Raw genomic sequence first — 25,217 nt, 5'->3', positions numbered from 1 at the left:
ATAGATATGAAACCTTATATCTGTATTTCTTTTCAAACCTCAACACCAAAACCTAGGAATAAGTCATAAAATATAACTCCAGTTTTTCATCGTAGTGAAACACTGGAAACAACTACGTGGCTAACACTGGGGGATGAACTAAGTTATACAGCTGTGCAACTGAAGAGGAAACTAAAAGCCTTTGAGACTATTGGGGAGATCTGAATAGGGCCTGAGGATGAGGTGAATCATAGTTCATTGTGCTGCTATGATAATTATGGTGATTTAGAAAGTCTTTATCAATTTGAGATCCATAAACAAAGTCCAGGAGAAGCAAGATTTGTAAAAGGCCAGTTATTGAAGCTGGGTGACAGATACAAGGGATTTATTCCACTAGTCTCTAATTTGGTCTGTGTTTGAAAATGTACATAAAAAAGTTAAAAACAAAAGCATAAAAGTGTACATATTTTCATAGGAGGAGGTTGTTCACAATATATTAAGTGAAAAAGGAGCATTATAAAGTATTTGTTTACTATGACTATGTGTTTTTTCCCTTTGTCCTTTTAATATATGTACATACATATTTATAACAAATAATTTAAACTCTACCCTTAAAATGTTAATCGTGGTTCTCTCTAGTCAGTGTGATTATGATTACATTCATTTTCCTTTGCTTAGCTTCTTATTCATGGGTGTCTCCCATGACTAGGTTTTTCTTGTATTTTAAAAAGGTTTAAGAAAGAACAACCTCACAAACACAAGTTAAGTCACTGAGCCGTGTGCAGAGCTCACTGTTTGCAAGGATGTGCATCTCCCAGATGGACAATGCCTGGCGTTTGCCGCCAGGACTGACTGACAGCTATCCTCCCTGTGCTGCTGCCCCATATCCCTATTGCGTGTGACTCTTATTCTACCCAGAAATTGCAAGTGCCGCCTTGGGGCTCCACAGCAGGACATGGAGTTGAGTTTAGGGCCCTGAATATGTGTTTGCTAGAGAATTGCTCTTATGTGTTAGGCTTTTAGAAGCACAGCCAGATTTACAAACTCATTTATTTTAAAGTTACTTTATTATCGTATTACTCTTACTTAACATTTTTAATTTATTTCTTCTTTCTTTGTTATTCCTTCCCTTGTGCCTTCCACATTCTGCACCCTTTACCACAGTAGAGGCCTCTGTTAACTTGCCGTACATACTACTCCGGACACGTCTTTTCCATTGGGCTGTATTTTCTGCTTTCGTTCTAACTGTGCAAATTGTCATCATTTGTGCCCCAGCCAAAGCTCACCTTTCAATGGGGCTTTCCTCGTGTCCTCCAGCTTACCTTGATGAGATCACCTTCCAATCTGTCACCGCATCATTCAGCACTGGTTTTATATTGTATTTGCATTCCATATTTAATTTCTCTTTAGAACCAAATTGTGAGCCTTGTTAGGTCAGAGATTTGTTGCATCCTTTGTGTCTCCATCCCTTAGTGCTGCTTGGCATATAGCATGAGCTCCGTAAATACTGGATCTTGAATAGAGCTATCCTGTGCAAGTCAGCCAAGTCAGCCACACTCCATGAGTGTATGTGATGAAATGGTGGCACTCTGCCATGCCGTTACTTTACTAACTGTTGTGGAAAAGCAAGCTTCTAAATATTATCAGTCAATAAAAACTTAGGTAGCAATTATTCGCTTCCTAATTTTCCATAGGATTACTAGCTCTACTTTTGTACTTAAAATATCATTTTAAAAAGTTAATTTTAAGCGAAGTCTTTTAAGACTCCTACTGCAGGCATGAGACCTTCCTACGGTCACTGCTGTATGGTTCCTTTTAACTTTTGCCTCGTGTCCTCTGTCTTAAAGATCAAACTTTCCTTATGTATAAAAGTGTAATAATAGTTGCTCAACATTTCAACTGCATTCCTCTCCTGAGTTTTTTCTAAAATGCATAATTGTAGGAAATGTGATAAAATTCACAGCTTTGTTTTGTGTGTGTGTGTTTCTGCTTTCCTCATAGGAGAAATACGAATGTGCTTTAAAGCGAGCAAGTATTAAAATTGTGACTCCTGACTGGGTTCTGGATTGCGTATCAGAGAAAACCAAAAAGGACGAAGCATTTTATCATCCTCGTTTGATTATTTATGAAGAGGAAGAAGAGGAAGAGGAAGAGGAGGAGGAAGTAGAAAATGAGGAACAAGATTCTCAGAATGAGGGTAGTACAGATGAGAAGTCAAGCCCTGCCAGCTCTCAAGAAGGGTCTCCTTCAGGTGACCAGCAGTTTTCACCCAAATCCAACACTGAAAAATCTAAAGGGGAATTAATGTTTGATGACTCTTCAGATTCATCACCGGAAAAACAAGAGAGAAATTTAAACTGGACCCCGGCCGAAGTCCCACAGTTAGCTGCTGCAAAACGCAGGCTGCCTCAGGGAAAGGAGCCTGGGTTGATTAACTTGTGTGCCAATGTCCCACCCGTTCCAGGTAACATTTTGCCCCCTGAGGTCCGGGGTAATTTAATGGCTGCTGGACAAAACCTCCAAAGTTCTGAAAGATCAGAAATGATAGCTACCTGGAGTCCAGCTGTACGGACATTGAGGAATATTACTAATAATGCTGACATTCAGCAGATTAACCGGCCATCAAATGTAGCACATGTAAGTCACTCAGAAAAAAATTTTAGTATTGGATTTTAGAATTGGATTTCACAGTCTATTTCAACGTAATTTATTGGTTTTGCTTTTTCAGACCAAATAACTTACAAGCAATATTTGTATGAGAACCTTTTTACTGTTGTGTGTGTGTGTGTGTATATATATATATATATTTATTTATTTCAGGGTCATTGAAAAAAAGGTAACTGTACGTTAAGTTGAAGATTTAAAGCAGGTGAGTAGAACCAGGACATCAGTGATGGCGTACTATCCCTTGAAGGGTTTCTACTCTTACTTAGTTTAAAATTAGCAATGGCACCAAAGAGAATAATGAAGTTTACCAGCTGTACCTGATTTGCTTATAATGAACTTCATGGTAGTAAGTAAATAGCACAAATTCATGCATTTGTTGAAGAAGCCTTGATTTCAGGTTACAGTTTATATAGCATGGAGCTTATTGATACAGAGTGGATCTTAAGTTTTGTTGCTGTTGTTTTTTGTTTTTTTGTTTTGTTTCGTTTTTGTTCTTGTTTTTTTTGAGATGGAGTCTCACTCTGTCGCCCAGGCTGGAGTGCAGTGGTATGATCTCAGCACACTGCAACCTCTGCCTCCCGGGTTCAAATGATTCTCCTGCCTCAGCCTCCCGAGTAGCTGGGATCACAGGCATGCGCCACCATGCCTGGCTAATTTTTTTTTTTTTTTTTTTGTATTTTTAGTAGAGACAGGGTTTCACCATGTTGGCCAGGCTGGTCTTGAACTCTTGATTTCTAGTCATCCACCCACCTCGGCCTCCCGGAATGCTGGGATTACAGGTGTGAGCCACCATGCATGGCCTTAAAAGTTTTAAGTAGATATATTTCTATTTAAGACAGAAAGAAGGTAGTTGAGGTGGTATATTGGCCACTCTTTGCATTTTTCTGGGCACTGGAGATAAAATTGTAAATAAGAAAACCAATTTAGGTAGAGAAGACATACAGTAAGAGGAGAAATATGAACAGACGCACTGTTGATGGTGAAAGGTGTTTCGAAGAAAATAATCAGGGTCCCGTAATAGCAGGTGAAGGGAAGGAGGCTGTTTTAGACGAGATGATCAAGAAGGACCTCAGGCAGGAGGTGACTCAGATCAGGGTTGAATGACAAGGAAAGGCCATGCAAAGAACTGAGGGCACAGAGTTCCCAGGCAAAAGGAAGACACAAATGTGGGCATGAATTTGCTGAGTTCTAAGAAAAGAAAGTTAATAAAATTTGAACTGCATAAGGTGAATGAGTTCTAGGAAGGATTTAAAAGGGGCCTTGCCATATAGGGCCATAGTGAGGAGTATGGACTTTCTTGGAAGGAAGCCACTGGGTTTTGAGTTGGGGTGAGATGCACTCTGATAGGTATTGTGTAAACAGTGGATCGTAGAGGGGCAAGAGTGAAGCAGAGAGGCCCCGTAAGAGGATATAGAGGTGGAGTTTGAGAGAGAAAAAAAATGAATGGGAGGATCCAGCTTTCTGGCCTGAGCAAGTGAAGGAAGTTGATGCCGTTTCAGAGATAAGGGACACTGGGAAAGCTGCAGGTTTGAAGAATCCAAGTTTCTTTTCAGATGTGTTGGGTTGGAGGTATCTGATCCATGCAGGGGCTGTCTGCTACACGGTGGAACCACAGGAAACAAGGCTGACTGAAGCTATGGAGGTAGATGTGAGGATGTATAGTAGGCGGGACAGAGCAAGAGGAGGGTCTGGGACCAGGTCCTGAGGAGCCCCACCATTGAGAGCCAGCTGGGCTGTTCCATCTGATGGTGACGCCCCATCTGCCGCTTCACCTTGTTCTGGACACTTTCATTTAATAATAACAGTTCAAAGTCCCAGAAAAATGGCTTTGCATATAGGAACAGCCTGAAGCAGGATCCAGTATTCTCCACATCCACTTTCAGTAGAAAGGCTTGATGTTGATGAAGTGGGGAAATTCAATATGGCGTAGGTGTAAGGTGATGTTGACAAACAATGACCATTTTATTGGGTGTGATAATAGCAGTGGTTTAAAAAGTGTGTAGAAATGCTGTGGGACAGACAAAATCCTTGTCTCACCTCCCCTCCACCTAAGCAGCAGGTATTAGTAGTACACGATTCTTGGGATGATGGCAGCGGTTGGCTGGCATCCAGAATAAGGTAGAGGCAAACATGCCCTTTAGATGTTGGACAGCAGACAGTTAAGATGGTGGGGGAGAAGATGAGTAGAGAGAGAAGATCATCGGGTTTGAGGAGATTAGATTTTCAAATAGTTGATTAATAGATAGGGAAGACATTCTTCGTACACATTGGGTTTCTGGCTTGAGAGGTGGGTACCTGATAAAATGCCTAGCTGGCATTCCTCAAGTCCTGGGTGGTGACAGTGCCTTGTAGCTGAGCAGCAGCTGCCTGTTAGAGAGGGGTTCTCGGGCCTGCTTCGGTGCCCACCACTCCATGCTACCTTGCTGGGTCCTGGAGGAAAACAGGCCTGCCACTGACCATAGGTCTTGGGGGTGGTTGGGAATGTGTGGCTGAGGAAATGGGGAGAAGGCCACCAAGATGAGGAGGTCCAAGAGCTTCTAGGCCAGGGATTGTCCAAATGGGTCCCCATGAGAGCGCTGGGGTCAGCCAAGTTTAGGGAAAAGGTAGATGCACAGAAGGAGCAGCTCCAGCACCGCCCAGTGCTGAGGTTTCTGGCCCTGGTCTCTGCGCATCCATGTCCAGGCAGGTGGGCGGGATAAAGCCACAGGGCACAGTCTCAGCCACAGAGCAGCAAAGTGATGATCACACAGTCGTCCTGAGAACCAGAGGATGTCGTGACAGGTAGAAAGTAAAGGCCATAAAGAATGATAGGCTAGAGACAAAGAGAATTCTAGCATTTTTGACCTCAGACATGAGAAGAGTGATGATACTGCTGAGGTGGAGGAATTGAGGTGACCAGTCCTGGCAGGAAGACTGGGACCACACAGTGGACCTGTCCTGTCAGCAGTGGGGTATGTGGGACATGGGCCATAAAGATCTCTCATAGGGTTGGTGTGAGGAATCATGGATGAAGCCTCTGGCACTTTGAGAAATGCTACTTTCTCACACTTCCTTTAGGTGAGAAATTATGGACAGAAGTCATCCATTTGAAATAGGAAATGTTCTTTGCTCTTCATTTATTTGTGGTATCAAAAAGTGTTGGTCAGTTACTGCTGGTTAGTTACTACTTATTCCTAATATATATGTTTTGGTTGTTTTTTGAGACAGAGTCTCACTCTGTCGCCCAGGCTGTAGTGCAGTGGTGCGATTTCTGCTCACTGCAACCTACACCTCCCTGGCTTAGGCGATTCTCTTGCCTCAGCCTCCTGAGTAGCTGGGATTACAGGTGCCCATCACCATGCCCGGCTAATGTTTGTTTATTTTTATTAGAGATGGATTTTTGCCATGTTGGCCAGGCTGGTCTTGAATTCCTGACTTCAGGTGATCCGCCCACCTCAGCCTCCCAAAGTGCTGGGATTATAGGCCTTATGTTTTTCAAATACAATGGATGTTGGTTTAAATATAAACTTCCGGCCGGGCATGGTGTCTCAAGCCTGTAATCCCAGCACTTTGGGAGGCCGAGATGGGCGGATCACGAGGTCAGGAGATTGAGACCATCCTGGCTAACACGGGGAAACCCTGTCTCTGCTAAAAAAATACAAAAAACTAGCCTGGCGCGGTGGCGGGCGCCTGTAGTCCCAGCTACTCGGGAGGCTGAGGCAGGAGAATGGCGTAAACCCGGGAGGCGGAGCTTGCAGTGAGCTGAGATCCGGCCACGGCACTCCTGCCTGGGCGACAGAGCGAGACTCCGTCTCAAAAAATATATATATATATATTTTTTTAATAAATAAATATATATATATTTATTTATAAAATATATAAATATATATATATATATATATAAATAAATAAACTTCCTTAAGTTTGTATTTGGATATAGAGACAAAATAATTTACTTTGAAACGGAAAGAATTGACTGCAGTAGGGGTTTGAGCACATCTCTGCAGTGGAAATTGTCCTTAGGAGATAAATTTGGTATACTCAGCTGTGTGCTCTAGCGGTGGAAAACGGAGAAGGCTCCATCCATTTCTAGTGAGTGAGTGGATTTGGTCACTAGTGAGAATCGCAGAGGTTTCTGAGAGACTTTCGTCAGTGCAAGAGAACATAAGGACATTTTACTGCTAGATGTGAGGAAAATGACTTTTTGAAACTTTAGAAATATGAGACAGATTTAGTTGAACTAATGTTGGTTGGGGGGGCGTAACTTACCATCAAAATCCTGTTTAAATTGCAAATTTATAGTGGTTAGAAGCCATGTGGTGTGTATCATAATGCATTCTGTATATGGAATTCAGTAACTCAGTATTAATGTAGTATAAATGAGGATTATAACAGTTGTAATGGAAAAATTTTAACTTGACATTCATTCAGAATTGTTTGTAGCATAGCACAATTATGTAATTGAGCAATTAAGATTTGTTTTCATACGTTCTTCAGGACTAACGTGTTTCCAGCCAGAGGCAGATCAGATGGTTGAAAAAGTGATCAGATGAATGTGGTAGGGGTTTTGGGTGGCATCTCGATGGCTGGTCTTGCAGATGCCTCCTCTTCAGTCAGGCCTGCACCTCTCGCTGCCTCAAGTGGAAAAGGTTCCAGGCCAATGGCTGTCTTCATTTCTAGCCGGGACTCTCATCCTGAATCTCCATCTGTTCTTCTCCCTTAATGGGCTGGGTTAGCAGTGGACGAGGACCCATCTTAACTGAAGCCTGTAGTAGAAACAGCTCCTGTCCCACCCAGGCCTCCCTCAGCCCTCTGAGATCAGATGGAGCACTTTCTGCAGGCAGCAGACCCTGCTGAGTCCTCGTGGCCAATCTGAAAAACAGGAGCCTCTGGCCTCTGTTCTGTCCTGATGTCTGCTGCTGTGTTTGTCTAGGTCCTGAGCTCCCTTTCTCCTGGAGTTGGCAGGTGTAGAGGCGCGGGGAGCAGCATGTGGTGAATGACTGGTTCAGCCCTGTCCACCTGCAGATGGGCATTTATTTCTTTACTATCCCTCAGAGTTCCATGGGCTGTTTACATATGAGGGTAAAAAAGTAATATGTGTACAAAATTCAAAAATTCAAATGATACCAAAGGACAGAGTGAACAGTTAAACTGTCCGCCCCCTCCCACCCCTCATTGCTGTTTACCTTCTCAAGAGGCAGCTGCTATTTCCAGCAGTTTGCCGTGTAGGGCTCATGGCTGGTGCCCACCAGGCAAGCAGGTGCCCCACACATGCATGCTTCTCTAGGGGGTGTTCGCACAGCACCAAATGCTGCTGGGCTCCGGGGGATGGCATGTGATGGGGTGAATTTTCCCCTCTTCTTTTCTGGATTTTTAAAAATACTTTTAAATATGGAGATGAAACAGTTGTCTTATTATTTTGTTTAAAAGACATTTTTCTGCTTAGAGTTCCACTCAGGTGTTTCTGAAGTCTTGAATCTCATAGAGATGTTTCATACATAAGGTGATTCTAAAGATGGTTGTACCTAAGCTCTTGATTTTGACTTATTTCAATTCTAAACACAATTATTTATCACTAAACCCAAAATCTGTTACCCTTGCAGGTCATATAACCTTTGCAATTTGGAGTCTGTTTAAGTGAAAGATACATGTTAGAATATGTTTGAGATTTTGTTATAGTTCTGATATGTGTTAAAATCAAATTCCTAGAATTTTGTTTACATTTTAAATGCTTTTATTAGGGTTAAAAGTTATATGGATTGAGTTTAGTAAAATCTATTTTTACTGATTTCCATGACCATAAGAAGTTGGTTTCAAATTTTTGTTGCTTGAGCATGTGGAACAAAATTCATTGTATAACATGTATCTTTTGTTGTATTCAGTACACTACAGGATATTAAAAAAATAACTTGCTCTTCTTGGTGGGCATCTGCTGGTCACCGTCCTTCTCCTACTCCTCAGTGTACGCAGAACTCTCAGCCTATTCCCTGTCATTGTGAAGCAGAAAGAGCTAGAAAACAAAGAGTCTGGTTTGAATTCTTTTTTTCTAGCTTGAAATATTTTTGTCCCACATGAAGAACTCAGTCATTTTTGAGGAAGCATCATTTCCCAACTCTAATGATGAGTTCTTAGTTGGGAGAAACATCACCATTGAAACAGCTCTGGTGGTGTCTTAGCTGGCCTCCTTTTCTGAAGAATGCCAGTGTACATAGCAAGTTGACAGTGGAGCGAAGGGCTCTTGGAGTCACAGCTTAGGTCATGCTGCTTTCATCAGGAAGGTGATTCACTGAGAACCTTTCTTTACTAGACTCTGGGCTGTAAGACAAGAGGAAATGGGAAGTGGCAGCTGTGGCGAGAAGGTTTGAGGTGAAGCTGAACCTGATTACCAGATGCTTTCACCACCTGTCATTCCTCAGTGCATTCCTGGGCCAGGAGAGGGTCTGCGGAGCTGATGTGGGCGATGGGCAGTGGAGAGGCGCTGCGGACAGTGCAGGGAGCACCGAGGCTTAGCCTCCACTTGTGCACAGGACTCACACGCCTTGCTCTGGCAAGCACATCAGCCGTCTGAGTCTTTGTCACTTTAATTCGTTAGTTTACTCCATTTTACTAACGTAGTTTCAAATTTTGGTGGTCTCAATATGTGAATGTACTTTATGATATTGGTGTTACAAAATAAATACAAAAGAAAATGCAGTATTATTTTGAAGTTTCCAGTCATTTGCTGTGTCTGCTTGGTTGAATATTGTTAATAAATAGGATGCTATTATTCTCATGACTAAGAAATTATCATCCGTCTGTTTCAGGAACGACTGATAATGTTTCACCCAACTTGTTTTGTAGATCTTACAGACGCTTTCAGCACCTACGAAAAATTTAGAACAGCAGGTGAATCACAGCCAGCAGGGACATACAAATGCCAATGCAGTGCTGTTTAGCCAAGTGAAAGTGACTCCAGAGACACACATGCTACAGCAGCAGCAGCAGGCCCAGCAGCAGCAGCAGCAACAGCACCCGGTTTTACACCTTCAGCCCCAGCAGATAATGCAGCTCCAGCAGCAGCAGCAGCAGCAGCAGCAGATTTCTCAGCAACCTTACCCCCAGCAGCCACCACATCCGTTTTCACAGCAACAGCAGCAGCAGCAGCAAGCCCATCCGCATCAGTTTTCACAGCAGCAGCTACAGTTTCCACAGCAACAGTTGCATCCTCCACAGCAGCTGCATCGCCCTCAGCAGCAGCTCCAGCCCTTTCAGCAGCAGCATGCCTTGCAGCAGCAGTTCCATCAGCTGCAGCAGCACCAGCTCCAGCAGCAGCAGCTCGCCCAGCTCCAGCAGCAACACAGCCTGCTCCAGCAGCAGCAGCAGCAGCAACAGCAGATTCAGCAGCAGCAGCTCCAGCAGCAGCAGCTCCAGCGCATGCACCAGCAGCAGCAGATGCAAAGCCAGACGGCGCCACACTTGAGTCAGACGTCACAGGCGCTGCAGCATCAGGTTCCACCTCAGCAGCCCCCGCAGCAGCAGCAGCAACAGCAGCCACCACCACCACCACCTCAGCATCATCAGCTTTTTGGACATGATCCAGCAGTGGAGAGTTAGTAATGGAGATTTTTTTTTTTTCCCTCTCTCCTAAAAGTCTTGTACTCACATAAATGCTTTGAGAGTGTTTGAGTGTGGGGTAAGGATTCATGTCAACACAATTATTACAACATGGAGAGTGTGAGTCTCATACCTAACAAAGAATATCGTTACCATGGGATAATTATGCTTTCTTTTGTACTTTGGGACATCATATGCTGAAGTGAATATTGGTGTCCCGTAGAACACCTAGGCTGCCACAGGGACTCCTTCAGGGTATTTAATGGCCAGGCATGAGTTACGTTGGTTTCAGTTTTTAATGATTATTTGATGTAGACAGATAACTAGTATCTTTGTAGCAATATTCCCCATGCACTCTGATTACTGGTAGATATGTCATGGTCAAGACTGATTAACATAACAGAATCACGTTGCAAGGCACCACTGTTTAACTTTTGTGCAAGCATATTCATAGGGTTTTAATTTTCTTTTTCTTGTATAATTTTACTCTAGTTCCAGAAGAAGGCTTCTTATTGGGATGTGTGTTTGCAATTGCGGATTATCCAGAGCAGATGTCTGATAAGCAACTGCTGGCCACCTGGAAAAGGGTGAGATTGTGCCTGGAGGAAGGACGACTGTATCTGAAGATGCTTCTTTCTTATGTAGATGTAACTATGTTCACTGAGCTGCATTCACTGAGCTGCATTCACTGAGCTGCACCTGCATGTGTTATAAATGTGTGATGGGCATTTTGACTAACATTCCCTGTGGCCTCAGGCACAGCACTTTTCTGGGCATCAGTTTTCTCAGCTGTTAGATGAAGATGGTAGACTTCTTATTTTTTCAGCTTGGAAATTCCAAGGGGCACTAATTATATGTGTATAATGGGGACGATGGGAATAAGTTCAGGTTTTTGGTGTCCTGGGAGAGGGACCATTAATTTGTGTGGATCTCAGTCATTTCTCTTTCTCTAGAGGTAACTGTTAGAAAATCCCAGAATCTCTAGGACCTCAACTTCTTCCAGCCCAATTGTGAAACTGGAGTTAATTTAATTATTTATTATTTTGCATGGTGGCCTTTAAAGAAAAGAAATACTTTTTCTTGCATTCCCCAAAACAAAACTGAGTCAAAAAAAATTTTTTTTATAAAAACTGAGTTTAAATGTGCCTCTCATATATCTTGAACGTGCTTCACTATAAACATCTCTAGTGCTTAAACCCCACCTGTGTGCCAAGCGTGCTGCAAGACCTAGGGAATATGTGGGAAATCACAGACGGAGAAAACCAAAGAGCAGTGCGAGAGGCAGCCACACAGCTAAGCAGAGGCAGGGTGGCAGATGCAGGCTGTTGTGAGAGCCTGAGAAAGGACCTTCACCCATCATGTTGTGGGGTGATGTGTTAAGAAAAGACTACTGGGGCCGGGCGCGGTGGCTCAAGCCTGTAATCCCAGCACTTTGGGAGGCCGAGACGGGCGGATCATGAGGTCAGGAGATTGAGACCATCCTGGCTAACATGGTGAAACCCCGTCTCTACTAAAAATACAAAAAAAATTAGCCGGGCGAGGTGGCGGGCGCCTGTACTCCCAGCTACTCGGGAGGCTGAGGCAGGAGAATGGCGTGAACCTGGGAGGCGGGGCTTGCAGTGAGCTGAGATCCGGCCACTGCACTCCAGCCTGGGCAACAAAGCCAGACTCCGTCTCAAAAAAAAAAAAAAAAGAAAAGAAAAGACTACTGGGAGAGGTGATTCCTGAACTGCTTATTATAGGATGAGTAGGAGTGAGAATTAGAGGGGAGGATTTTCCAAATGGTGTAGCACAGCCAAAGGCATGTGATTGGGGAAACTGACAGGAGGGTGCAAAGGACGGTGCCTCAGTGGGATCCACAAGGCAGGGGTTGGGGCAGGAGCCAGGGCTGGCATGTCTTCCAAGACCTTGTTGATGCGCCATGTGGTGGAGTTTAGATGCAGGTGAAGTGATCAGCTGTGCATTTCAAGTAGTAAAGGGTTGAATCTGAAGGTGACCAGAGAGATGACTGTGGTTGGCTGAGGAAAGAGGCGGATGGCATGTGCTAGGGGGAGGGAGGAAGGGGGCAGTTCTGAGAAGGACAGCAGCAGAGATTTTTTAAAAGTCAGAAGTGTTTGAAGGCAGCACTGAGAAACTGTCTTGAGAAGTACGACAAAACTCAAAGATACCAAAGTTAGTGGAGGAAAGTTTGGGTTTTTTGTCTTGTTTTCAAGTTAAGGATTTATCCAAGAGGTCTAACATTAAATAGGAGCTCGGGAACAGAGAAAATGAAGGCAAGAACGTTATGAAAGAAAATACCTTTGCAGCTGAAGGCCATGTGCCCTCAGATAGAAAAGAAATATAAGGAGAGCCGTGATAAGGCAACTGGGAACGTTCACAATGCTGGTAGAGAAAACTGTTTTCTCTCAAAGACAAGCTCACTGGAGGGGAAACGTGGACAGATCAGGAGTCAGGGCGATTTCGGGAGCCTCCAGTCCAGTGCGCGGGGGCCAGCAACGGAGCAGCTTCTTCCATTTTTGAGGGAAAATAATTTCCAACCTAAAATAACCTATAGAGCCTGTCAGTCCTAAGACTATGGAAGGAGGATATTTGTACACTAATGGTCGAAAATGTACCTCCGTTATATTCTTCCTTAGGAAGCCACTATGCCAGCAGAGAGTGAGACCTGGTAGCCAGGAAATGAGGCGTTTGACTCAGAGATGACAAGAGAGTTCCTAGGATGGAGGTGAAGGGAAACGCTAATAGATGAGAAAGTAGGTGTAGAGAGAACTAGACCTGGGACCGGAAGAGAGACTTCCTGGAGGAGCAAGCAAACAAAAACACTGGTGGATTCAGGAGAGACATGTACGGCTGACCCCTGAACAGTGTGGAGCCTAGGGGTGCTGATCCCCATGCAGTCAGAGATCTATACATCACTTTTGACTCCCCAAAGCCAGAATTACTAATAGCCTGGTGTTAACCAGAAGCCTCAGTGATAAACAGTCAATTAATGCATATTTTGTATATGTATTACCATATTCTTACAATAAAGTAAGCTAAATAAAAGAAAATGTTATTATGTTATTAAGAAAATCATACGAAAGAGAAAATATAAGTTACAGGAGACTCACACTGTCAATTCCACCATATTCAATGACTAAGTCTAGACCATATTTAAGACTAGGGGAGTATACAGTAATTTGCAGACATACTATAAAACCGCCACATGTACATTTTTCATAGAGTTTGGGAATGAAATAGTGAAAAGTATATAGAAAACTAAGAAAAGGGCAAATTCTGGGGGGCTGGGATAAGGAAGTGATTAGCACCAGGGAAAACCAAAGTTTATACCAGAAAGGAACTCTCATCTTAGGCTGCCATATTAAGCCATGTGGCTGGGCTGCGTTAAGTCACTGATGACTGATGTAAACAAGAGTCTGGCTATAACCAAATCAGGAAGGCTTGAAGAGTGTGTGTTATGGTGGGGAAGGGTGTGCACTGTAGGAGGTCAGTAGATGGCCACGTAAACTAGAGAAAAGGAACTAATGTAAAGTGTTAGTAGAATATATTCATACTTTCGGAAGAAACAGCTTCAAGTGCTGAACGTGCTTCCGGGGAGTGAAAAGCAGGGATTGGCGAGGAACCTGTGGTTCTGTCCTGTGCCTCATTAAACTATATTTATGCTTAGCCGGAGGAAAAATAAACATGTACATCTTAAAAGTAGGAAGTGAAGCAATCGGTTTTTTTAGGGGGCAGGTCTTTTTAAAGTTTATATTTCACCCAATAGGCTGTCAAATTCTCCTTTTTCCGTGTACAATATTTTGAGTTCTGAAGAATGCCCGAGGTCGTGCAGCCATCACAGCCCGGATGCAGAGCAGTTCCTCCTCCCAGAAAAGCAGATCTGTTTTGAGAAGCAACTGTTGGGATTTACTAATTTCATTCTGATTTGTGTTTTATTTCCCTTTTCGAGGGAGGTGGATCTGCCCACCATAGACCTTTGGCAGTATCTGAAGATCTTTAGTAGTCGCGGCTAGGGGGCTGCTGCTGGCATAGGGTGGGTAGAAGTTGGGGACACTGCCAGACATCCTCCTCTGTACAGGACAGCCCCCACTTACCAGAACCCCCTGGTCCAGAGTGGCAGTTATGCTGAGCTTGAGAAACCCTGGAGTGCATTCCATTTTTCTTCTCTTGTTTCCTGGAAATTCAGATTAAATTTAGAGTACTGGAGTTCATTTTCATTATATGGTGCTGGGTAGAAAAGTCTGTAAATAGAACTGTTACATGTCCTTAATACTTTGGGGAAATACATGATATAAATGTATGATAGAGTCTTTTAATAGCTGCCTTATTTGAAATTGGAATTCTCCTCTATTCTGAGTGATCGAAATTGATGACTGCGTTGGTCGGGTCTTTGTGTGTAGATAATCCAGGCACATGGTGGCACTGTTGACCCCACGTTCACAAGTCGATGTACGCACCTTCTCTGTGAGAGTCAAGTCAGCAGCGTGTATGCACAGGTAAGGAAAATAACCTTAGCAGCGACGAGGAGCAAGGTCTGGCATTTTTTATATGCAATCTTAAATGCTGGTGATTGATTGTTATTTTTGGAAAGGGGTTTTTTCTACCTCTGAAGATAGGAAAATTGCTTCTTCCTGTGATCAGTTCTTTGGTGGGATTGATACCTTTTGTGGGCACCATTGTCTTTGAGCGATGGAGATAGAAAGGGATGTTCCTAGGTGGTGGTAAGAAAGGGCGGACAGGAGGCCGAGGTGAGCAGATCACGAGGGCAGGAGTTTGAGACCAGCCTGACCAACATGGTGAAATCCCGTCTCTACTGAAAATACAAAAATTAGCCGGGCATGGTGGTGTGCACCTCTAATCCCAACTACTCAGGAGGCTGAGGCAGGACAATGGCATGAACCCGGGAGGCAGAGGTTGCAGTGAGCCGAGATTTCACCACTGCACTCCAGCCTGAGCGACAGCGAGACTCTGTCTCAAAAAAAAAAAAAAAAAAAAAAAAAAAGAAAGGGCGGACACTCCCTGCAGTCACCATTCCAGCTGCTCTCTGCACAGTGAAGGGAGGCAGGATTCCGTACTGGTGTGTGACTTGCACAGAAGCGTGCAAAGACAGGTCCCTTACAGAGCTTTTCTAAACCTGCCGGGATGTGGGCTTTCTCCTGATATTACCTTCCTGTGCTCTCTGAAGTTTCACTTCTTTTCAAAAAATTATGCTTATTGTAGACAGATTATGTATATGTGACAAATGACCTCCAAGACACCCCTCTTAAAGAGGATAGCCGTTCACAGGGTCTGTTTTTCCAGTAAAAATGTGGAAATACTTCTGAGACTTTTTTTGTTTTCCTGTGGTTCATCTTAGGTGGATGGTTTTTTGTATTTTTTCTTATGTGCAGCCCTCTGTGTTCTTACAGGGCACTTATAACTTTGGTGGTCCTACGTGTTATTTCACTCATCACTAACGTTATTTTTGAGATTGTCGTAGAATTTGTTGCTTTTGTCCTCAGTCGTAGACTCTTGTTTGCAGATGGATAGTAACATTTTTAGGTTGTATTTCAAATAACCAGCTACATGGTTTTAATTTGTTACTTCAATCAAGTGCTAGATGTCATGAAATTCTTTTATGGGGCTTCCAATGAAAAGGGCATTGTAGTTATACAACCATAGAATTTTCTTTAATCCTGCAGCAGAAAAACAAAAACAACACACCTATAATTTTATGTTTGACAGGCAATAAGAGAAAGAAAGAGATGTATCACTGCGCACTGGTTAAACACAGTCTTAAAGAAGAAGAAAATGGTACCACCGCACCGAGCCCTTCACTTTCCAGTGGCCTTCCCACCAGGAGGAAAGCCGTGTTCACAGCACGTAAGATAGAGTCCTCGCGCTCCATTTGTTAAGCCATCCTTCGACTTTGGCGAGTAATCACTTGCTAGCACTTACCTGAGGCTCCCGCGCTGGCTTCCGAGTCAGAGCTTCTCTGTGTACTTTTGCCCGTTTTATAAGTGCCTGCTCATAAGAAATAGCTTGCTTTCTTTTAGTTCCTTGTAACAGTCACAACGTTCTGCACATAGTAGATATTTAATGGATTCTCCAGTCTTTGACACTATTTAAAATCCAAAAATAAATCAGATGTCTTGTACCAAAGGCAGCCCCTAGTGGGTGGAACTAATCAATAGTTGTGGGTCCTCCCACCCAAATGATCTCAGCATTTCATGTTCATTCTTTTTCTTCTTCCCCGTGAGGGATGTGTGTGTAACCTTTTGACCATTAATACAGTTCTGGTCTTGAAAGTTTTAGAAATGATATTACCAAATGTGTTCCATAATGCCAAAAAAATAGTGAAAAAATATATGTCAACTAAGAAGTAGAAGAAATAGTACTTGGTTTTTTTTTTTGTTTATTTTGTGTTTATCTTATTTTCTCTCTTTTTTTTTTTTTTTTCTTAGATTATTTCTGTGACTGGATTTGTTGATAGTGACAGAGATGACCTAAAATTAATGGCTTATTTGGCGGGCGCCAAATATACGGGTTACCTATGCCGCAGCAACACAGTCCTCATCTGTAAAGAGTAAGTAAATTTTTGAAACCGTTTTTAATCATAAATTTACACACAATATAGTGGCTATTTCAATAGTTGTGCATTTTTTAGTGTGCCATAGTTTTGTGGTAGAAATTTGTGGAAATCAAAGTCTGTTAAACAAAGTATGACAATGATATAGTAATGTTAGTAGAAATACCTAGAAAACATTTGAATTAATGAAATTTGAATTAACAAAACAGGAATAGGGTAAAAGTAAGACTCCTAGGTGGTTTTGTAATTCTATTTGAGCCTTGAGGTGTATATTTCATTGTCATTCAGGGTCACCCTCAACTTTGCTAGGATATGCCTCCCACTTCTATTATGAGAAATTTTTTATTGCCTTTTGTTGGAAATAAATGTACATTTGGACAGTTGACATCTCTAACATTTAATAAATATGTTTTCTCCTCAAAAAATAAAAGACCAACTGGTTTAAAGTATGAAAAAGCCAAAGAGTGGAGGATACCCTGTGTCAACGCCCAGTGGCTTGGCGACATTCTTCTGGGAAACTTTGAGGCACTGAGGCAGATTCAGTATAGTCGCTACACGGCGTTCAGTCTGCAGGATCCATTTGCCCCTACCCAGCATTTAGTTTTAAATCTTTTAGGTAAGTGAAATTCTACATGCTGCAAATCTTACTTAAATTAAATCATTAGCATTACTTCTGCCATCTTTTTATTCATACTAATTACTAGGCCTGGCTTGAGCTTTCTAATCAGTTTTTGACTCATTTCCAATTTCCTTTCTATGCTCTTTCTTCCTTCTCCCTACTCTGCCCAGGATTTTTGTTTGTTTGTTTTTGTTTTTGTTTTTTTGAGACAAGGTCTCACTTCGTCACCCAGGTTGGAGTGCAGTGATGTGATCATGGCTCACTGCAGTGTCAATCTCCTGGGCTTGAGTGATTTCCCCACCTTACCCTCCCAAGTAGATGGGACTACAGGCGTGTGCCATGGTTTAGTATTTTTGTTTGCTTTTGATGAACTCTTAGAGATGGAAGGAGCGCTTGAAAGCTTTTTGATAGTCTTGCCTCTCAGGCCAGTTAATCTTTTGTCCAAATTGCTCCCTACCTTACAGAATGTTCCCTGCTTTCCTAGAATTGACGTCTGTCCTCTTTGTCACTGTTGAGCTTTGACTGACTTGCTGTTACATCTTGAATGCCATCATGGCTCCTGTGATAGGCAAGAAGGTTTGTGCCTGCTAGAGGCCAGACTATGTGAAACCCAGACTTGGACACAGGCCTAGAAATGTCTATCCAGACAACCAAACCAGCAGTGGGAGGGTGAATGCCATGGGTTTAGACACGGCATTTGCTTTGTTGTTTGCTGCCAGTGGTCTTAGTGCTACTTCATCCGGACAGCATGTGAAACGAACGCAGCAGCATTCCCTCACCTTGCCTGGAAAGCTTTCTTTAAAACTTCATTATAGTACTTACATTTATCCTTACTAAGTATTGTCAGCTAAGCCACCTGTCTGTTGAGGATTATCAGGGAAGACTTTTACAAAAAGGCCTTTTTATTTGAACAATGTATCTATCATAAAAAATAATGTGTTTCTTTCTTTAGATGCTTGGAGAGTTCCCTTAAAAGTGTCTGCAGAGTTGTTGATGGTATGTCAAATTAATAACCTTACTTTGGCTATTACTGTACTATTAAAATGCAGTAGGAATGTATTTGTAATAAATTAAAAATTAGTAATTTGTCAACATGATAACAAATGAATTATCTACTCCAGTAAATCCTAGGATTGATTTTTCTCTTGTTAGGATGTGATTGTCATTATTTTTATATATACATGTGAGGGGCTCATTTGCTTCAGAGAGCCGTGTGATTGCTTATAGAGAACAGTAAAATCAAAGGTGATGTCTTGTTTTTCGTAGGGTTAGAAAGGCAAGAACTTTAAGAACCATTGGAAGCAATGGATGTGTAACCTACTTGAGGCTACAGATCAGAACTTAAGGAGTCCCGGGTCTCGTGATGAGGGGAAATGTTTTCATAGTGTCCTGAGTTGGGAGTCACATCACAGTGCTTGAGGTCTCTGCTTTTCAGGATAGGCCATTCTTGAAGTGTGAGGGCCATTGGTTGTTAGTTACAAGACAGAGAGGTGCTTTCTGCATTCTCTCTCATCTGTCAAGTGTGATGAGTGGAAAATCAGTTGTCTTTTCTCTTTTCCCCACATTCATATTTCCTAAGTTACAGACAGGACTACTTCAATATCACTTTAGACTTTGTCTGCTGTGACTTCCCACTGTTTGGCTGAACATCAGCACTTTGAGAATAGCAGATTTTTTTACTGTTGGCCAATAGTAGTGTAATTTTAAGACTTTGGTTTATGTTCATGTTGTTATATACTAACCTTTGTTTTTAAAAATGGATTTCCATGTCATGGACCCACCAAGTTTTCACCACATTTCTATTGTATACAGAGGTAATTTAGGGTTTGTGCCACTTGAACAACTAGCTGAGGAGAATAGTGTCATGAGGATTAGCAGCTAACACCCAAGCCTGTGTTTCTGGTTATTTATCTACTGACTTACTCGTTTTTCAGATCTCATCTGGAAGCTGCTGATAATCATCCCGAGTCTCTGAGGAAGCCCCCCAAGCCACAGTCTTGTTTTCTTCTTGCTAATGATAATGTGATCGTAGATGTATTTTTTTTCCTAGCTTAAACTAGTAGTTATGATTTTAATTTTAAAGACATGACCAGTTTGGACACATCAGCAAAAGCAAATATTCTCCCAGTTCATTTAGCTGAAAGGAATTTTATGGTGGCTTTTAAGCTCACACTGAGAAAGTGGTCATCAGAGTTTTCCTCCCAAACTATATGGCTTATATTCTGAAGTTGTCAGGGGCTCCAGATGTCAGCTTCTCTGGTAGCTTTGTATCAGTAATTAAAAGCTAAAAATCTTAGAGACAAAGAGGCCCAGTTTACCCTTTTTGCCTATCCCACCATTTGTTTCTACTCTTGGTACCAGTGAATGACAATTTGGAGACTTAAATGCGATCTTTGGAAATAGAGAGTTGAGAAATTGTTTTCTTATAAAGACTATAATAAGAAAAAGTGTAATAAACTTTCCTGCAAATTATTATAAAGCTTGATTCTCTGTGTATGACAGGGCTAATAGATTTTGAATGCTTTCTGTAGATATATTTATTTTGGTTGTCTAGATACGGCAGCAATATTTAGAAAAAATAAGTTTAGTTAAAGTAAATTAATAAGATTGAGAGCAATTCCTTCAAGTAATAAAACATCTGGGAAAGACATGGTTGGTCCACACAAGTCAAAGAACCTCTGAGTTGAAACTGTGAAGGAGGAGTGAACGAGGAATAGGGTAGAATGGAGATGCTGACTGTGGTGGGGACCCCACAAGGGAATCCCATCTCCTTCCTGCTCTCTTTGTGCTTAGCATGGCTTCTGCTCCAGGGTCAGGGACTGGAACTGGTCCTAGTGGATGTGACCATGTTGCTGAGGCAGAGTGTAGGTTTTGGTACCTTGTCTGGCTGTTGGTAGCAAGCAGTGTTGATTTGATTGTCATGTAACGTCTTTTGTGAAATCTCATAGGTGAAATTTCTCTTTTAGGAACAGTCTTAGGGCAGAGGTGTAATTTCAGTCATGTTTTCCACATTCTAAATTGGGACACAGGACAAAATATTTGAAATAAAAACCATTCTGAGAAGTTCAAGGTTGAGGGCTGCATGTATGTAACATGGAGGAAAAAAAGGAACAAAGATACTTTAAGATACCGGAAGGATTCTGTGAATAAAGAGGGAAAGAAAAAAACAAAAAATGAAAACAATACAGAGGTTCGCTCTGGAATATTAGCTTCTTCTCCTGGCTTGCATTGTCCTAGTGATCTTTTGAGGTGAAGACTAGTTCTGATGTGGTGAAGAAGAACATGATTCTTATATATGTTTAAGTAGTTTGATTATTCGACACTTAAATCTTTTGGAAGCTACTGTATTACTTAGTAGATTGATTGAATTAAAGTTGACAATATTTTAATTGCAGAGTGTAAGACTACCTCCCAAACTGAAACAGAATGAAGTAGCTAATGTCCAGCCTTCTTCCAAAAGAGCCAGGTATGAGTAATAACCTTAAATATTTTATTGCTGGCTTTCACAGGTCTGCTTTGGAAAATCGGTGGCAATTGAGGAACGTTTCTAAAATGTTTTGCAGTAAATAGGATTTGAAAGAGTTTGCTTTTTGCTTTACAACTTTATTTCATTTTAATGACATAGGCCAGTATATTTTTTATTTTAAAAAAATTCATTCTTTTTCTTTAAGCGACATATTATAAGAAGCCCCTCTCCACCATGTAAAACAGAAGCTACAGTGGTGGATATGGGGTGGGAGGTCTAGAGCCCAGCTCAGAGGTACACCGCGGAGCCCCAGGCCTCCTGGGCACGGCTGAAGAACATGCTCTAGGTGCCAAGAGAGCATGTAGGCTGTGACGTCGTCTTGGGTATGCTCCTTGGATCTGCCAGTTCTCGATGAGGACAGAGCAGTGTTGGCCATGGTGGGAAGGAGGATCCAGACCCAAAGCCTTTGGAAGGACGTGTGCAGTGCACATGGCATGTTGGTTTTTGGCTTGGAGTATGTAGATTGAGATGCATATCATTTTAGTGTCATGTCGGCCAGCAGGAGTCAATAATGATGTCCTGCCAATCATTTACTTAGTAAGGCATAGCAAATGCAGGAGCAAACCAACAGAGCTTTTATTTTCTTCCTTGATTCTAGAAAACTCTTCTTTCCAAACTGTACATGGTGAAATATAACTGCTTGAATTGTTTTTTGCAGTTACCAGTTTCTTCATCTTTTCTTTCCTGCTCATCCTCTTTCCCTCCTTCCATTCCCCACTTTCAAAACACAAACTGAACTGTTGACTTTTGTAATAAAATCCTAATTATGTGATATTTTTTGAGGCTGTCATCAAATTGCCACAAATAAATTTTAAAATAAATTTTTATTGGACTGTCTCAGAAAATAATAAGCTGAAAAAAAGATCTAAAAAGTTTAAGGGTTATGTAAAAAACAAAAAGGTTTAATTTAAAATGTGTGCTTGAGCAGAGTCGCGTTTTCATAATTTGTGGTTGAAGAGGGCTAGAATGTAAAAGACACGGGAAGCTCTAGCAACACTCGGCTGACTTGTAGTGATGGTGAACGTGCAAACAAGGAGTGGCCTGAGTCACACAAGGTTATCTTAAAAACTTGATAGAAAAGAATGAAGTATAAAGCTAGCAAAATCAGTGATGTTTAGAAGCAACTTTGCTTTCTTCTGAAAGCCAATTAAAAAAATTAATCAGGAGGGGATTGATGAAGAAGGAAGTATTGATCTTAACCAAAAGTGAATTGGATGCCTCTCTTGGAAGCTTCAGAGGTAGTCTTTTTTGGAAGGTGACTTTATGGAAATGGTGGAAAGAAAAGGAGGACAGATAGCTCATTGTATTTTTCCTTTAATAATAAAAACCACATGCAGTTAAAACTTGTTAAACTATTGAAATCCCTTGTTTTCTAAAGAAAATTTTCATTGTAAGTAAATATGAAATCACCACTATTTTATGTGTATTTCTTCCACAGAATTGAAGACATACCACCTCCCACTAAAAAGCTAACTCCGGAATTGACCCCTTTTGTGCTTTTCACTGGATTCGAGCCTGTCCAGGTTCAACAGTATATTAAGGTGAAATTTCATCTACTTCGTACAAGGATTTTTAGCAGTGTTCCTTTTTGTATATATTTACTTCAGATCGGCAGTTTATTAACTTACATAGTTTAGATAGTCAGGAATATCTTGTTGTAGCAGTCTTTATAGTGCATATTTATGAAGTATTTTTAGTAGTATTTATAGTAACAACTAGTTAAATGTTTAGTGGCTTCTGCCATGTTCTGTGCTATTATTTCATACTTAGATACTTGCTTTCTTATTAGCATAGGCCAGGAACCGTGTTAATAGTCACATGAACATTTGCAAGTCTCCTTCTGTGTCATATTCATAAAGACATGCAGCATGAAGGAAACCTGTCTTTTCAAGTTATCTGATTGAAACACAGTCTACCCAAGATTAGTTTTCTTGGGTAGAGTGAGGCCAAAGGGAGTTTGTGTATTTGTTTAGATGATAAATGGGCACAGGTTTTAAATATACTTTTTGAAATAACAACCCAAAGGATGATGGGATTTTGTTTTGTTTTGGTGAGGGAGAGGATGGTTAAGAGTATAAGTTGACCTGTATTATGGTGGATTCATACATTTCACTCCTGGTTTCCTTTTTAAGGAAAATAAACAATTATAAATGCTACTATTGTACATTTAGAACAAATTAATTTCTCCACCTTGAAAATGTGAGGATAGTTATTAGGAGGTCGCTTTTTTATATGCTCAAATCTTAGCCAGTTTTTATGCCATCATTTCAGAAAACGAAGATAGCAGGTAAATGTTCCTCATTAACACCAGTTTCAGCCTAGCAAGTCTTGGCTGTTTACTCTTCATTGTGACGTGAGCTGCATCATTCTCATGTCATTTAATTTATTCATGGAGATATGTTATTGATGTTTGATGGAGAATTCGTATTTTAATCTTGATTTGTGTGGATTTAAACTACAGAAATGTAAATGATAAATTCTCCTTTTTATTTTTCTCCTGTAGTTATAGGTTTCATCTTACCTGTCACACTGTTTTCTGTGGCTGAGAATTACAGTCATAAACCTTGTCTTTAGATAGGTATTCCTCTGTGTTACTCTTTGTCAGTGTGGCTCTATGGATGCTAAACTTTTTCATTTCTGACCTGTGCTTGTGACCTTTAGAAGCTCTACATTCTCGGTGGGGAGGTTGCAGAGTCTGCACAGAAGTGCACGCATCTCGTTGCCAGCAAAGTGACTCGCACTGTGAAGTTCCTGACGGCAATTTCTGTCGTGAAGCACATAGTGACGCCAGAGTGGCTGGAAGAATGCTTCAGGTGTCAGAAGTTCATTGGTAAGGAGCAGCACCAGTAACTTTGTTTTTACTGCCAAATAAACTTTTTTTTCCTTGAATTCATCTCTTTCATCCCAACAAATATTTATTTTTTTAACTGTGATAGTTATTCATTTAAATTTATACATTTATTTCATATCCCCAGTGATTCCTTTGATTGATGTCTTTGCATTTTACCCTAAGTATAAAAGTTTTGGTAAATTGGACAATATTAGGGGGAAAACAAGCTCTATGTCCCTCTTTTTATTTTCTTGTTAGTATATTTCGTTTGGAATCTGGCTGTAAAATGAGATTTTTCAAAGTGCAGGGAAGTATAATTTTTTTCTTTATTTGGAAAGAGAGCAGGTGTATGTAAATGTCCTACTCAAATACACTTTGGATATCAGTTTATATAAGGAGGGAAAGACATCTATGTCCTCTTGCCCATCTTCCATTGTTCAGAGCCCCAAAAGAGAAATTCTTTTACCAACAGTCACATTTAGAGATGGCACGTAAAAGATAGTTTTTTCTTAGGTTGATATACACCTAAGTGTTTTTAGAACCTTGCTAGGTATAAAATAAGTATAAATTCTAAGCGATTTTTTTCTTCATGGAGGCTGTATAGCCAGGGGAGCTGTGTGCCCTTACTGTCCTGCATAGCAGTGGTGTCACCCTGTGTCTGCAGAGTTGGTGTTTCCAGTGCATCATCTAGGCCAGGCACCTCTCAGCTTCCCCAGCTGTGTCCTGCATCCTCCCCTGGGCCCTGTCTGGGTTGAGCAGTTCAGAGGCACATGCCCCATGACAAGCTTCACCGAATTCTCAGTCTTTTTTCTCATTTGGTCTTTCTGCCCCAACCACGCTGGCACTAAAACTGAACTCCCTGGCTACTCCATCATGTTGCAGTTATATTGATTACCAGCCCCTGATTTAGAGCATCCACATGCTCATTTTTCTGTGCCAGTGTTTGCCCTATATTGACGTGTTCTCACACTTTCTCACCTATGCCTCCCTCGCCCCCGACCCCCTAAGCAGAAAGATATAGCTGCCAAAGGGAAGAGCAGGGCGTGTGGCTGTGGAGCAAGCAAGGCCTGCAGGGGGTGCTACTAGGTCCCGTTACACTCTTGTGGCTAAACTCACCTTGTTTATCACTTAACAGACACAAGTCATCATTAAATCCGTCTTTTAAATTTAAAATATTTTAGATTCATGTCACATTTTTGGCCACAGATTTTAAATATAATTCATGTTTATGAAAATAAATTAGAAGTGTATATATCTTAAAGTTCATGTAGTCTAATTTTACAGATGAGAAAACCCAGAAAAATGAAGATACTTAAGATTGCTGTTTATAGCAAAACTAGAACTAAAGTTAAAATTTTATGATTTTGTATCTAAGGCAGTAAGACACAGGAAAGAATAAATCATTAATCTGAAGAAAAAACTAAATCCTCAAGTATGATATTCAGGCAATTCTTGT

The 25,217-nt window shown here is 41.4% G+C and overlaps 1 protein-coding gene across 12 annotated transcripts in view; it reads left to right on the top strand.

Annotated features, from left to right (window-relative positions):
• The window catches only part of PAXIP1 (PAX interacting protein 1), a 59,618-nt gene that overhangs the window by 25,740 nt on the left and 8,661 nt on the right, over positions 1–25,217 (top strand). For 7 of the 12 annotated variants that reach the window (XM_065542831.2, XM_074036444.1, XM_065542833.2 and 4 more), the window contains 11 exons: positions 1,981–2,616; positions 9,466–10,213; positions 10,711–10,805; positions 14,619–14,714; positions 15,943–16,080; positions 16,662–16,783; positions 17,218–17,402; positions 18,358–18,401; positions 20,801–20,871; positions 22,370–22,472; positions 23,593–23,761. In XM_065542831.2, the coding sequence (XP_065398903.1) occupies positions 1,981–2,616; positions 9,466–10,213; positions 10,711–10,805; positions 14,619–14,714; positions 15,943–16,080; positions 16,662–16,783; positions 17,218–17,402; positions 18,358–18,401; positions 20,801–20,871; positions 22,370–22,472; positions 23,593–23,761 (2,407 nt within the window). Of the gene's footprint in view, positions 1–1,980; positions 2,617–9,465; positions 10,214–10,710; positions 10,806–14,618; positions 14,715–15,942; positions 16,081–16,661; positions 16,784–17,217; positions 17,403–18,357; positions 18,402–19,339; positions 20,521–20,800; positions 20,872–22,369; positions 22,473–23,592; positions 23,762–25,217 lie in introns of those variants that run through there. The other 5 variants (XM_074036449.1, XM_065542837.2, XM_065542836.2 and 2 more) reach the window with 2 other exon arrangements.

The sequence above is a fragment of the Macaca fascicularis genome, chromosome 3, assembly GCF_037993035.2.
Source record: "Macaca fascicularis isolate 582-1 chromosome 3, T2T-MFA8v1.1".
Taxonomy (NCBI): domain Eukaryota; kingdom Metazoa; phylum Chordata; class Mammalia; order Primates; family Cercopithecidae; genus Macaca; species Macaca fascicularis.
This window is presented reverse-complemented; position numbering and strand designations above follow the sequence as displayed.